This window comes from Sordaria macrospora, chromosome 5 (assembly GCF_033870435.1).
Source record: "Sordaria macrospora chromosome 5, complete sequence".
Lineage (NCBI taxonomy): Eukaryota > Fungi > Ascomycota > Sordariomycetes > Sordariales > Sordariaceae > Sordaria > Sordaria macrospora.
Genome location: NC_089375.1, coordinates 2,179,279 through 2,192,428, shown reverse-complemented (window position 1 = coordinate 2,192,428; position 13,150 = coordinate 2,179,279). Strand labels below are relative to the sequence as shown.

The following is a 13,150-nucleotide window of genomic DNA, read 5'->3' as shown; positions in this document are numbered from 1 at the left end:
TGCCAAGGCCAATGAGTACCAACGCTATGGCTGTGCCGATGATGGCCCAGACCCATGGACTAGGGCCATTCATTGTTGTCGGTGCAGGCGGAGCGGAAGCGGGTTGTTGTCCAGGTGTCGAGCTCGAGCTGGCGGTCGCGATGGATGGGATTGAAACGGTTCTGTTTGCTTGGCTCGATAAACTCGCTACGATGGGTGAAAAGATAAAGTTAGTCGGACCTGCCAGTTATGCACCGAGAACGGGCTGCGGCGGAGGAATTGCACTTATAAAAGTACCGTCCCGCCGGAAGATGGTGCCGTACCTGTTGTTGTTATAGTTGGCTCGAAATCTGAACGAAGAACCGAGGTGCGAAGTAGTTTGGTGACGGTCATCTGGACATCCATATTGCTGCCTGTCCACTACATGGCTGTCACCCATGCCGTCGTTGAAGTGTACCATGACGGTTCGATGGTTACCCCTATGTGGTTTAGTGCGTCACAGTACGATAAAAACTGGGAAAAACTGGGGTCCAGATAACTGTCGACGACTGCTTGGGGATCCTTGCTGTCAGCCAAGATGTAGGACTTGCAAGCACCATAATTGCGCTTGAAGGAATAAGAGCCGTCATCCTCACACAGCGGGGTGGTTATCCCAAGCAGCTGGGCCTCATGTAACGCATCGTCTGCATGTGGTCCATTCAGTATCAGGTATAACAAGCGGTGAACGGAACGACTGAGAAGCTAGGACATACCACAATAGAAACGGCAATCGGCGGGGACCACGGGATCGTCCCTTACTGCTATACCCAGTCGGTTCTAGGCGTGACGAAGGTTGTTTAACCGCATTGTTGACTTGAGAAAGAGTTTGAGATGACCTGTGAAGGATGAAAATGAAAAGTGAACAGCGACCAAGATGCTCGTTGAAGAAAGAGGAAGTGAAAGAGCGAGGACCTAACGACAACAGAAGGGATCGAGTGCGGTGGAACGGGGTCTGACTTCATTGGATGTTGGTAAGAGGTGGTGTAACTGGCAGCCTTCTTAATGAATAATATAAATGAAGCCGATGCAACAATTTGGGTTTATTGGCGTCAGCACTCCGCCACCGGGAACTCTGCGTTGGTCGGGTCTGGACTACCTCCAATCGCCCCCAAGATTTTATCTTTCAGCTACCGATCGAACATATGATGAGCGACCTGGGAGAAGGACAGTTCCCGTTCAAGCATGTAGGTAAATAGAGAGACGGGTAATGGAACAGAAGCAGATAGCGGAAGATCTGGGACCTGTCTGAGGTTTTTGTCTCCCGTTAACCTGAGGGGATAGCAAGGTTGCAACCTCAAAGAGAAAAAGTCCGCCATTTCGTCATCTATACGCCCAGAGGTTAGGTTTCTGGTGCGTCTGCGTCTTCGTGCGTTGCGCGGCCGCGAGACTGGTTTGAGATATGTCGAGAGTTCTGAGATCTGGAAAAACCGTTGAGTGTCCTTCGAGCCCTCTGCTGAGGATCGCGGTAGTGTCCCCGACAACAGCCGTCGCCAACATAGCACCGGCGGGCTCAACGAAGGTGGCGTAAGCGAAGTGATTGTGATAGAAACCCATATCCCTGAAATTGAGTACTTAAGTGAAGTAAAAATGCAATGAACAAATCTAGAATCTCAAGCATGTAATAAGCTGATGTGTTCTCGTTAGCTGTTTGCGCTTGCAGATGGAGACAATTTCATTTATCGACAACCCACTCACATCAACTCAGCCACCCATCATTTTCAGGCCCAGTGACTGCTCGTCTCCTTCTCGTTCTCAGCAATCTTTCCGTCTCGTTTGCTGTTTGTATGCCGGAAAGGTTCTAGTTGCCGTGTCGTCAATCCAACCCAGTCACGACGATGACCCGAGGTCACCGACTCCCAGGTTCATAAGACCTCTGCTAGAGAATCCGGATGGTTTCTTCAACAGCACCTATTTTGAAGACGCTTGGACGGTGGTCCCATAGATTGGGATACTCGGTTTCGACGTCGATCCGGGTGGTTTTTGCTGGACCACCAAAGTCCCGTATATCCCGGGTCTCCATGGCCAACCCTATGCGGACGTAATCTGTTGAAGAGGGTATTCTTTCCAAAATGAGTGCGTACTCGACATGATCAGTATGCTTGTGAAAGTTATCACACGTTAACATCCTTTCTCTCGTGATTGCGTAGTCGGTACCTTTGCGGCCACTACGTGTGATAGTTACCACGTGTTAACCGGAGGCACTTGATCTGCTGTTCAGCGCCACTGGTAGCCATACGGGTACGTAGCTCGCTAAGCGGATCGTACAAGCAGCCCGATATTGATTGGTGAGCAGGGGCATCCAGCACTTGCTTTGACAGACACATTAACCCGATACGATAGATGGTGAGTCGTGTCATCAAAGATGTATGAAAACCTCGTGGATGAAAAGCAGCAAAATGCATCAGTCAATTGTCCCGAAACAGTCATGGACGCGGCTGAGAGTTTTCCAGTAGGATCAGCAGTGGCCGGAATAATCGATAAGCCGTGCAAAGTGAATAGTCGTGGAATTGGTTGCGGTGAGTGGTCGACGAAGGTCGATCGAGGGTATTTTATGGTACCATTCCACACAGCCCATGACCAGCTAGGCGCTCTCCAAGGTTTGGCTTTTGTAGCAAACGGGGCGACCCAGAGTAGATCTGTTGTTAGTAAGTCGCTCCAAAGACCTGCAAAATAACGAGCTCCAGGTCTGTGCTTTGCCATATGCTGAGCAAGGCCAGAGATTGCGGGAAACTTATCAGAAGGAACGGAAAGGGCTGAGAGGGAATAACTAGTGACGAGCCTTCATAGCTTGGCTTTTGTTACGAGTAAATCGGAGTCGACTGGGCTGTGAAGCCTGGTTTTATCGACGAACTGTCTTTCAAGCTGTCTTCCAGGGAACTCAGCCAGAAACCCCCCGTTGCATTCCAACGCCACACTAGCTGGCAGGAAGTGGACTATCCTGGGAGACAACATCCGCTCTTGGAAACATCAAGCTCTGTGGAAAAGCAGTGTATCTGCTCTGAAACGCGGTTCCTGGTGGATTGCAACAAGCGATATGTTGACGGGTGATCTGTTAACTGCGAAGCCGGTGATTTTGAAGAGCTCTCGGTTACTCCAGTATTTGAGCCCTCCCTGGCAATCCCGTGATAATGTTACAGCAATTTTAAGACGAGAGTTCCCATAGATGTTGCACATATTGGCCGACTCTCGATCCCAATCCTCGGCATTGTCTTGTATGATGCAAAGCGAATCGATCCAAAGATACCGGACACCCAAGTCCCGAGTCAACTGAATTGCATCTTGGAAGGTTTTCGGTATAGTGTCCCATGCAATAGAAGCCAGATGTTGTGAGTAGTTCTGCTGGGTCGTTTTAAGCGGCTGTTGCGTGCCCCAGCAATGACTTAGGCAGTTGTACCTTTGAATAGTTGTCTGCAGAAGCCTTGTCTCGACAAGATGAACTTCACCCGACGTTGATCTCACGTCTAGAAGTCGGCTAGGGAGAGGCGCTGCATTCGAAATGCAACACGACTTCTCATGCTGCTTGGCACAGTTGTCTAGGCCCCTGGATAGTCTTGTGACGAGATCGGATTTGAGTTCTTGTTTACAGGCCGTGGTGGGATTTGTGGCTTCAAGCGACTCGTCTTCCCATCCAAAATACCGTCTGTATGTACTAGAGAATGGCTCGGTTATTTTCCATGGACGGGGTGTATCATCCGTACCTAGAATTACCCTTGGTGTTAGCAAGTTGTTTCTCTGCACGATCTCAGCATGGTGTCATGAACATTACCTGTTATGAGGAGGCCACTACATCTCTTCGAAGAGTCCGTCGGAATGACAAGACTAAGTTCAAGTGGAAGCCTCCGCTCGCCAAACTCTGCAAGAGATGCGGCGAGCGTAGAATGAGCAGCTTCGGGACTATTGCGAAGAAATATCTTATATCCCACAAATAGAACCCGACAGAGTCCGCATGTCCCAGGCTGTAACTGCTGTATCGTACGCCGCATTGGACGGCCAAAGGTCGAATCCGGGTAGTCTCGGATTTCTGTACAGTGCTGGCACAGGGAGTCGGAGAGAGGACTGGTTATTACTTCCAGAGGATCACCGGAGTCGGATGGCTTCTACCAAGGACTCAAGGAATCTGCCGAGAGTGTTCCATCGGGCCATTCGCCGCCAGCGATAAAGCCTCGACATTTGAGTTCGCTTGTGTCGGCCGAGGGGTTCTCGGGCGAGTCATCCATGGTCTTTGAGGGGACTAAAAGGCCCTGCAATCTGTAAACAATAAGCACGTCAGCAAATTGGAAAAAAAGGGTTGGTCAGCTTACCTTCTCTATCGTATCAATACGGGGCTTCTTTTGAGGTCATCTTGCGAGCCTCGACTCGTGGTAGGTAGTGGTTCAATTCTTGCGGTTTCTCGCAGTCGCCCGTCGGCATGTCGTTCCCACAGCGGGGTAATCCTGTTAGACGTCTCGGCTTGTAATGATCCTGCCCCCCTGTATTCGATTAACTCCGGAGCCACACCCGACCCCACCGAACATCTTTCCAAGGGTCTAACCCACTTCCATTTCTCTTTTCCCATATGACGGGAACCCTTCTTTCATTGTTGTACCCTCGCGTTATCCGCATTAGTTTTAGCAGGTTATATTCAGTTGTGTCCATATAGTCCGTACCTCTACCGACAATGCCGAGCTCCCTCCTTCTCTCTGCCTCAGCTCCCCATGACCATCCGGCAATGACTCAGACGAGACGGAGCGGGCCGGGGGCGGGCCGGAGCGAGAATGGATACGGCCGCCGATGGGGTCGCCGGTTCATCTTGGCCTTCTTATTCTTCAATCGTGAATTCACACATTTCACTTCCTGGCAACTCGACCATCTGGCGTACCCAAGTTGCTCTTGTGCCACCTTGGACTTGGTAATTTGCACTTCCATATTCGTTGCTGGCAAAGAACAAAGCCGTATCCTTCTGCCTTCAAATCCCACGGCAGATATAACCCAGCCAGATCCCTCACTTCGCCCCATACTTCTCAAAGATTTCCCTCTCGAAATCCTTGATCAAGGGTTCAATCAGCGGATCAGCCGGGTCCAGAGTCTGCGCCCCAAACACTCCACAAACACCTGCCTCTCGATCGACAAACTGTTGTTCACACACACATGAACGTTAGCAATGTTTCCTCAACCGTTTTCTCACATGCAAAAAGAACTTTAGACTTACCCAATTCAAGTTAAAGATCCCTCCCCATCCAAGGTAGCCCCTCCTCCTCCACCTCCCCTCGTCACCTTTCTTCCCGGGCTCATCAACCAACAACCCGCCCGCACTCCAATCATATACCAACCCCTTCCCCTCCGCCGGCTCCTCAACATAGCCAACCACCCACTGCGGCGTCTTCATATTCTCATTTAGTGCCGTCTTCGCTTTCTCCTCTTTCAGTTGTCCCTTAAATAACAACCTCGCCGTCTCCTTGGTGAGTAACCGTTCATCATCAACCAACAATGAATACACCACCTCACAATAAGCGCTCAAATCCGCAAACCCGCCTTGTCCGCCAAAGGCACCGCGATCAGCGGGTTTGAGAAGCTGGGGTGTGTCGATGTGTCGAGTCCTTGAGTGGCCCCCTCCTTCTCCTTCACTACCTTGGGCCTGTTCACCAGCAACAGCTAAATCATTATCCACTCTCTTCCCCATATCCGCCACTCTCTCCCTCTTTTCCTGTTCCTCAGAAGGCCACACCCTCTCAGGATAAAACCCCAAACTTCCCTTTTCCAGTCCCAATTTCTTGACTACAGATTCCTGCATCCACTCATCCAACGTCTTCCCCGTAACCTTCTCCAAAAACCACCCAACCCAATCAATCCCGCAACCGTACGCCCATCCCTCCCCGGGTTCGAAGAGTAAAGGCCAAGAAAACTGCTCGGGAACAGTTTGCGCGAAGGCCGTGCCGAGCGGTAGGTGTGGTTTCTTGTTTTCTTGCGCTAACTTCCACTCTTGCCAGGCCGTCAGGGGAGGTTGGAGGAAGGTGTAGCCGCATCCGGAAGAATGAGTCAAAAGATGGCGGACGGTGATGTGCTTAGACCTGGTTCTAGTAGCGAAGGGGTCTGAGACGGTGGGGGACAAGATGGGGAGGGAGGCGAGGTCGGGGAGGTAAGTTTCTGGATAGGAGTCGGGGTCGGTGACGGGGGTGTCGAGGCCTAGTGGGAATTGAGACTTGTAGGGGGAGGAAGAGTCGAGGAGTTGCAGGATGCAGATGGAGGTTAGGAGTTTGGTCATGGAGGCTAGGGCGAGGATTGTGTGAGGGGTCATGGGGCGCGGGTGCGTGGGGGAGAGGGAGGCGTAGCCGGTTGCGTGGGAGTAGTTGAGGGTTCCTGATGATGGGGTTAGCGAGGTGCTGTGAGGTTGATTTGGGTGATGGTGGGGGAAGGGAGATGGAAAGGAAGGGAGGAAAAGACGGACCATCTTTGTTACGAGCGTAGAGGACTACGCCGGGGACGATGCCGTCGTTGACAGCCTTTTGGATGATGGTTTCGAAAGTGTAGGTTGGTGGTGCCATGGTGAGTAAGTGATTTGCTCTGGGAGATCCTTGTTTATGTGTAGTAGTAGTAGTAGTTGTTGTTGTTGTTGTTGTTGTTGTTGTTGTTGTTGTTGTTGTTGTTGTCAAGACGAAGTTGTGTTGGTAGGTACACTTCACTAATATAAGGTAGTTGTCAGTAACTTGTTGAACAAGAAAGAAAGAGCCAAATATGAAGAGAAGCTCAAAGACGGGAGAGGACCAGATGGATTTATAATAGCTTCCAATCAATCCCCTTGAGTGTCCCGTGTCAAAGGTGAACAACACATCCATCCAAGCTAGTTAACAACCGAATGTTACCCCCCCCTCACGATCTCCGCTTAGACTTAAGACAGCTTACAAACGCTCCCTCCCTCTAGGAACCCACCGTTAGATCAGTTGGTAAGAAATAAACAATCCCGTCCCTGTAACCCATCATCTATCTGCCTCAGTACCCATAGCTATACTTGTAAGACGGCACTTTTGCTATAAACCAAAATGGCAGTTACACACCTTGATGAAGATGATGTTGAATTCATGGTTTCCGGATGCCTCTGAGGAATGACGAGTGTGTGTCGGTGGACGATGATCTCCAAAATGAGGGGTCGTTGGACCCCAAGCCTGCCGGTATGCATGCATGTCTCGTGCACTTTCCGGGTCCCGCCCGGCGGCTGAGAGCTGCGGTGCAGGGGAAAGTACCGTAGCTGTTCCTCTCGGCAGAACGTCGGGAGGGGAATTCAGCTCCAGGTGGCCGCCCCTGAGGTGGTACTGTGTAGGGAAGCACTTCGTTGTTAAAGTATTGTGTCTACCAACTTGGAGCAAAACACGTTTCCTTGAGTTGAGTAATTCGCCCAGTTGTCTGGAAGGCGGGGGCATCTGGAGTTCAAGACGGAGGCACAGAGATGCCATCATGATCCCCTAAATAAAGGTGTGGGTGCTGGGTTTGTGTCTCCAGACGGGACATACATACATGTCTCTCAGGCAAAGTCTGGAGGCGCTTCCCAGCTTTAACGAGCAACGCAATTCACCAAGTCCAAAAAAGCGACACCAAAGTACCTTTGGGTACCTAAACTTGTTCAATTGGTAAACTGTAACAAAAGTCGAACATGATTGTTAAACCAAAAAACGGGGGTATAAGATTTCCGTGCCTCTCTTCTGACGCTGTCTCTCCCCTATGCTTCTCCTTCTCCTTCTCTCGACAACCCATTCTCTAGCAAGCCCGTAGACAAATAACATGTACAGGAACAGACGTATTGGCATTTCCAACAGCTCCCTTAGACAACATGTCTTCCCCCGCACTTGTAGGCAGACATCACCACGCATTCAAGTCTCGGTAAACTGACTCTCTTCAAGCAGTCGCACCGGACTCCTTAGCGGGTTCAGCCTTCTCCTTGCCCTCCTCTTCAGCCTTCTCCTTGCCCTCCTCTTCAGCCTCATCCACATCCGGCTTCACCTCACTCTTACGATTCTCCTTATTCTTCCCCTTCACTTCCTCATCATCCTCTTCCTTTCCATCTTCAGACCCCTTAGCAGAGGCACTTCCCTCCTCGTCACCCTCTTCCCCACTCTCCTCCTCCTCTTCATCATCATCCTCATCTTCCTCTTCATCGTCATCCTCCTCATCATCATCCTCACCATCCTCCGCAACCATTCCATTCATGCGCTCCCAAACCTCGCGTCTGATCCTATCATCCTTGGCCTTGCGCGCCCTCTCCACCTCCTCGACACCACCGCTCTTCTTCAACTTCCCCTCCTCCACAAAGGATGCCAGCTCCTTTGTGAGCGGGTTAACCATCCTGGTCTGCAACTCCTTCTGCCTCAACTTCTCCGCCCGCTCAATCGCCTCCAATCTGCTCTCGTGATTCGGCTGCAAGGCACGCACCTCGCCCAAAATGCCCTCCTTCGCTTCGCTGGGGTCCGCAGACGTTGACCTCTCCGAAATGCTCTTCAGCCCGCGACTAAAGGCGCCAAAGGGCGTGGGACCGTTGGATACCGATCCGTTGACGGTGTTGCCCTGTCCGCCCTCCTTCATCTGCTCCTTGGTTGCCTGTTCCACAAGCGCAAACGTCTCGCTGGCCTTCTCCAAATCGTCGCGCAAGTCGACCATGAGATCTTCCATGAGGCGCAGCTCGTCGCGGCCTTGGCAGACGTCCTCGAGCTCTTTCTCCCAGATCTTGGTCCAGATGGGCTTCTCCTTCTTCATATACTCCTCCATCTTCTTGAGCTCCTTGGTGAGCGTCGTGATGTCCTTGGTGACGGCCTCGAGCGTTCTCGGGAGCGGGCGGACGCCGCGGTGGACGACGTCCTTGCGGAGGTCCTCGACGAGATCTTGCAGGTCGTCCACCTTGTTGACAAGCCGGTCACTATCGGCGTTGAGCACTTTACGACCCTTGGTGACGTACGCGCGGCCCGAGTCGCCATCCCCGTCAGGAACGGACAACTTGGCGGCGGCGGTCTTGACGTTGTTGGCCTTGTTGCGGAGAGCAGTCATGGAGCCTTGGACTTCGGACTGGAAGTTGGAGTAGGTCTGGCGAAGGACGGCGAGGTCGCGACGGAGGGATTGGATCTCGGTAAGCTGGCCTGGGTTGAGCTTCTTGGACGAATTGGCGATGGCAGCAGCGCCGGCGACGGAGGAAGACGAAGAGCGTGGCGAGACCGTCGAGTCCATACCACTTGGTGCCATGATGGTGGTGGGCGGGGCGGCTGCAATGCGAGCGAGATCCTTGGCAGTTTCCTGCTGGCGCTCCGACACGCACTGGATGGCGGCGTTTTGATCGTCGACATTCTGCTTAACCTCCTGGATGATAGTTTTGAGGGACCCAATGCCTTCGTCAATATGTTTCTTGACTTCATCCAAAGCTTCTACGTTCAACACAAGTACTGTGCGGTCCTTGATATCAGAAAAATCCTCGAGCTCATGGCGGACACCGGAGACGGGATCTTGAATGTAAATTTCGGGTAGATCAGCTCCATTCTGTTGTGTGTTCCACGAGAACTTTTCGATAAAGGCAAGCTGAAGACGAGCAATGGACAGATCGTCGTAGCCTTCTGGGAGGACGAACTTCTTGACCTTGGACTTGTACTGTAGGAAGAGGGTCAGTTCCTTAGTTGCAGGGGGCGAATTCTCGAGCATGAACGAGCTGGGAGGTTGTTTATCCGGAGTTGGAGCGCGGACGGAGGGCTTTTGTTGATGCTGAGGAGCGGCAGGCGCAGGAGCAGGCCTCGTAGCAGCCGGCTTAGGCGAGTCTACCTCATCCACCATCGGGATAGGATCCGTGAGCGGGCCATTGAGAGTGGCGCTGGGAGCTAGATACTTGTCATCTGGTGTCTGGACATTGAAGCTATCGGCCCTATTATATGCAGGCGAATCGGTAACAGACTCTTCAGACACCCGGCTGGGAACCCGGACAGGAGAGGAATCGAGGCCAATGGTACGTTGGGACTGGTTCGAAGCGTTGCGGTTGTGACGGGTGCTCTCTCTTTTCTGCATTGCCCACATCGGCTCTTTAAAATCGCCCAGGCTCCTATTAGGTATCGGCGTGTTCTGGGGCATAGGCATCATAGGGATCCCACCCTGGGCCCCGAGGTGCTTGGAAATCTGGTATGCCGAATATCTGCGGGAAGCTCGTCTTTCCAGTTCCGGTCCTCGTTGTAGGGCCGCTAAGGCGGTGCTCTGATGCGACTGCTTCGGCGGCGGCGGAGGAGGAGGGAAGTTATCCACGTTGATTTCCGGGGGTGCCGGTGGACCTGTAGGAATTGTATCTTCACCTGGATAAGGCGGCATAACAGGTATGTTTTGCATCGTGTTGCTCGACAGGCTGGACTGGTCCGAGGTGACAGAGCCGCGAGATTGATCACGTTGTGTAGGAAAGCGCCTCGTGGGTGATGCCGTCGTGGGACCAGAGTTCCGAGAATCATCCCTTAGAGAGTCTGGTCGGTAACCATTGCTCTCGAGTCCTTCGTTCAGCATGTTGGTGAGTCCAGAATTAACACTACCCATGGTACTAGTACTTGTAGTTCTGGTAGGCACACCACTGCCGCTGGGGCCAGGTCCGCGACTTGGACCGTGGCCCCCATCGTCGCCTCCTGCGATGCTCGGCTCTCTATCTCTGGTCTGGCGCTGCCTTAGCCTTTGTTGTTTTCTCTTTAGACCATGCAGCAGATTTATGATAATATCACGTATCCTCGGCAGGTATTTCTCAAGACTTTCAGCGCTGGCTTCTTGGCTGAGGGTGGCTTCCAGGATGGTGCGCAACAGCTCCGGCACGTTGCCCAAGTCGTCGATATCGACATTGATGGCAGTAAAGGCTCGGCATGCCATATTAAACTCGTAGCCCAGCCGTACATAGACGTCGGAGACCTGAGTGTCGGTTGCGTTTCCACGGGACCATTGTGTCAGGGTTTCGAGCAGTTGCTTGGTGGCAACAAGTAGATGTGTTACGCTCCTTTCGATTTGCGACAGCGGGACGGACGACGAACTGCCGGATGACTGTTGTAAGAGAGAGCATGGTTAGCAACAAGCCGGTGATGTAGGGCAAGCCGGTGATGTAGGGCAAGACGGGAGAAGGGGGGTTTGGAATGGAAGGGACAGGCGGGGTCATGGAAGCGGTGCTTGCGCCAGGGACAAAGCTGAAGAAGGAAACGCGCAGGGGGGAACAGGTGCTTGCGATGGTCGCAATGATGATGTCGCGACATGGGATCGTAACGCACGCTTGTAGATGGGGAACTCGGGGTTGGTACAGTAAATGAAGCCAAGGCGGGAAGATGACTACTCACATTATTTCGCCTTGTGCTCCCGCCGCCGCCGGGGCCGCCGCCAGGGCCTTGAACTGAGCGATTTGAGCCAGCCGAGGACCTCGACATGCCAGCTTGGGCACCCATGTGTCCTCCCATTCCAACGGCAGGAGATATCGAGCGGGCCGGGATGTTGGGAGGCGGGCCACCACCACCACCGCCGCCGGCGGGTTCGGTGCCCGGGGCGGGGGAACGTCGCTGCATAGGGCGACCGGAACCCGGGACGTTCATCATTTCCTTTGGTGTCTTGCTGTCCGATGGAGGCGATTACCGTCGTGTGTCGCGAGAGGAGGATCAGTTGAGTATGGCTGGTGTCGTCGGGTCGGTCCCTCTACCAGAAGAGGTTGGGCAGTGATGGGAGATTCGACGGCGCGTAGATGTCGGGAGCTACCTCTAGGTAAAGACCGGGGGGCGTTTGGCGACAGGGTCTTGATTGCTCGGTAACTCTCTCTTCTCTGTAAAAGGGCGAGTGGATTGTTTGACGGAGGAGAGGAAGAAGCTCTTCAGATGGTGGCGACGACGATGTTGTTGGCCGTCTCAATCAAAGCGGCGCATTCGGGTAAGGTATGGTAATGGTGGCGGGCGGGTTATGGGCGTCTCTAGAATAGAAAGAAGCTTTTCGGTTTTTGAGAATGCGTTTGTTGATGGACAAATGGAACCGCGTGAGCATGTCCCGTCGGTGGACGGTGGTGTCGGGTGCAGTGTTTGGTGCTGGAGGTGGTGCCTGCTTTGGACAGTGGCCGCCGTCGTCGGGGAATTGCAGTGGATTGGAACTTGGATCGCCAAATGGAAGCAAAAGTGGAGGCGGGTCATGACAGCGGCTCCAGCTGGGCTGCCAGCCGCTGCAATGGGCTCTTTTCTTGTTTTGCATTTGGTCATCACTGATGGTTTGCTCAGATCTTACTAACACATTGGTGCGTGCTTTTAGTATTGTTGCTATTAGTGATGACTGGGCACGGTAACAGCACATGACAGCCGCTTAGTCCAGAAGAGTGCCTGAAAGTGAGCACATGGCAAGAACAGGAGGATCCTGAGGGGTAGCCGTGCACCGTGACAGGGGCAGGAGGGGTCGATAACATGGTGTGCGCTACAATATATTCATGTTGGCCTCGTTCTTAACAGTCACTCCTGGATTTCTCAATCGTAAGAAAGGCAATACAAACATGCGTAAGAGTATAGCAGATCTCAGACACTTCAATTTGAGCTCACACCCTTTTGTGACCGTGATGCAGAAACCTCTGTTCTGAGCTTGGGTGTGCTCTCGCGTGTCAACCACAGCTGTGATTATAGTGTAGCCCATGTGATCAAACGAGGCGCAACACGGCCCTCCTCCCACGCTTCTCTCTGAACACAGGGGCACCCTCGTGTTTCGATGTTCTGTTCAACCGCTAAAACGTTGATCACCACCCATCGAAACATCTCAGCCATTTTAGACCAAAGATGTTGATCACCGTGGTATTACAAGCTGTCACACCACTCCATGTCACCAAGTATCGTCAACTGCTTTTTCTGTAGCACGTCATTGGCGTCGCATCCATTGCCGTCTATTTGAAACACTAGCAGCTGAACCAGGGAATGGGAAGAGGTCACACAGCGGACGAGACCGTGACGTGCAGAGTCCGGCAACTGCCGACCATCTCAGTTACAAACCTCAGCCCGAATCCATCTCAGCTCATCTGCTCCTTTCCCGGGCATCGTCATAATTGTCGTCAACCAACCGAGTGGAAATTACCTTGGAGTTCTTGGCGGTCTTTGGGGAACGAAGGCGCAAGGCACCGGGCAGAGTTCAGTTTGGTCCAAGCCCAGGCAGCCTTGAAATG

At 52.7% G+C, this 13,150-nt stretch overlaps 2 protein-coding genes across 2 annotated transcripts; both read right to left on the bottom strand.

The window, feature by feature from the left end:
* Positions 1-4,911: 4,911 nt before the first annotated feature.
* Positions 4,912-6,830, bottom strand: SMAC4_00017 (uncharacterized protein; the record flags this gene model as incomplete). Its single annotated transcript, XM_003351428.2, has 3 exons — positions 4,912-5,128; positions 5,207-6,354; positions 6,443-6,830. 3 exons carry the CDS (start codon positions 6,828-6,830, stop codon positions 5,000-5,002), a joined length of 1,665 nt encoding a protein of 554 aa, XP_003351476.2. The 3' UTR covers positions 4,912-4,999.
* Positions 6,831-7,578: 748 nt separating this feature from the next.
* Positions 7,579-11,644, bottom strand: SMAC4_00018 (uncharacterized protein). Its single transcript, XM_066089365.1, has 2 exons — positions 11,313-11,644; positions 7,579-11,025 (listed from the first exon to the last, which is right to left on the bottom strand). The coding sequence occupies exons 1-2, from the start codon at positions 11,562-11,564 to the stop codon at positions 7,885-7,887; spliced, it is 3,393 nt and encodes a 1,130-aa protein (XP_065947184.1). The 5' UTR covers positions 11,565-11,644; the 3' UTR covers positions 7,579-7,884.
* Positions 11,645-13,150: the final 1,506 nt, after the last annotated feature.

What these genes read in the sequence shown, in the direction of transcription:
- SMAC4_00018 (XM_066089365.1), bottom strand. Translation starts at nt 11,564, where the DNA reads ATGATGAACGTCCCGGGTTCCGGTCGCCCTATGCAGCGACGTTCCCCC. An exon ending in GGAGCACAAGGCGAAATAAT is followed by an intron (nt 11,026 to 11,312) that starts GTGAGTAGTCAT and finishes CTCTTACAACAG; the next exon opens with TCATCCGGCAGTTCGTCGTC.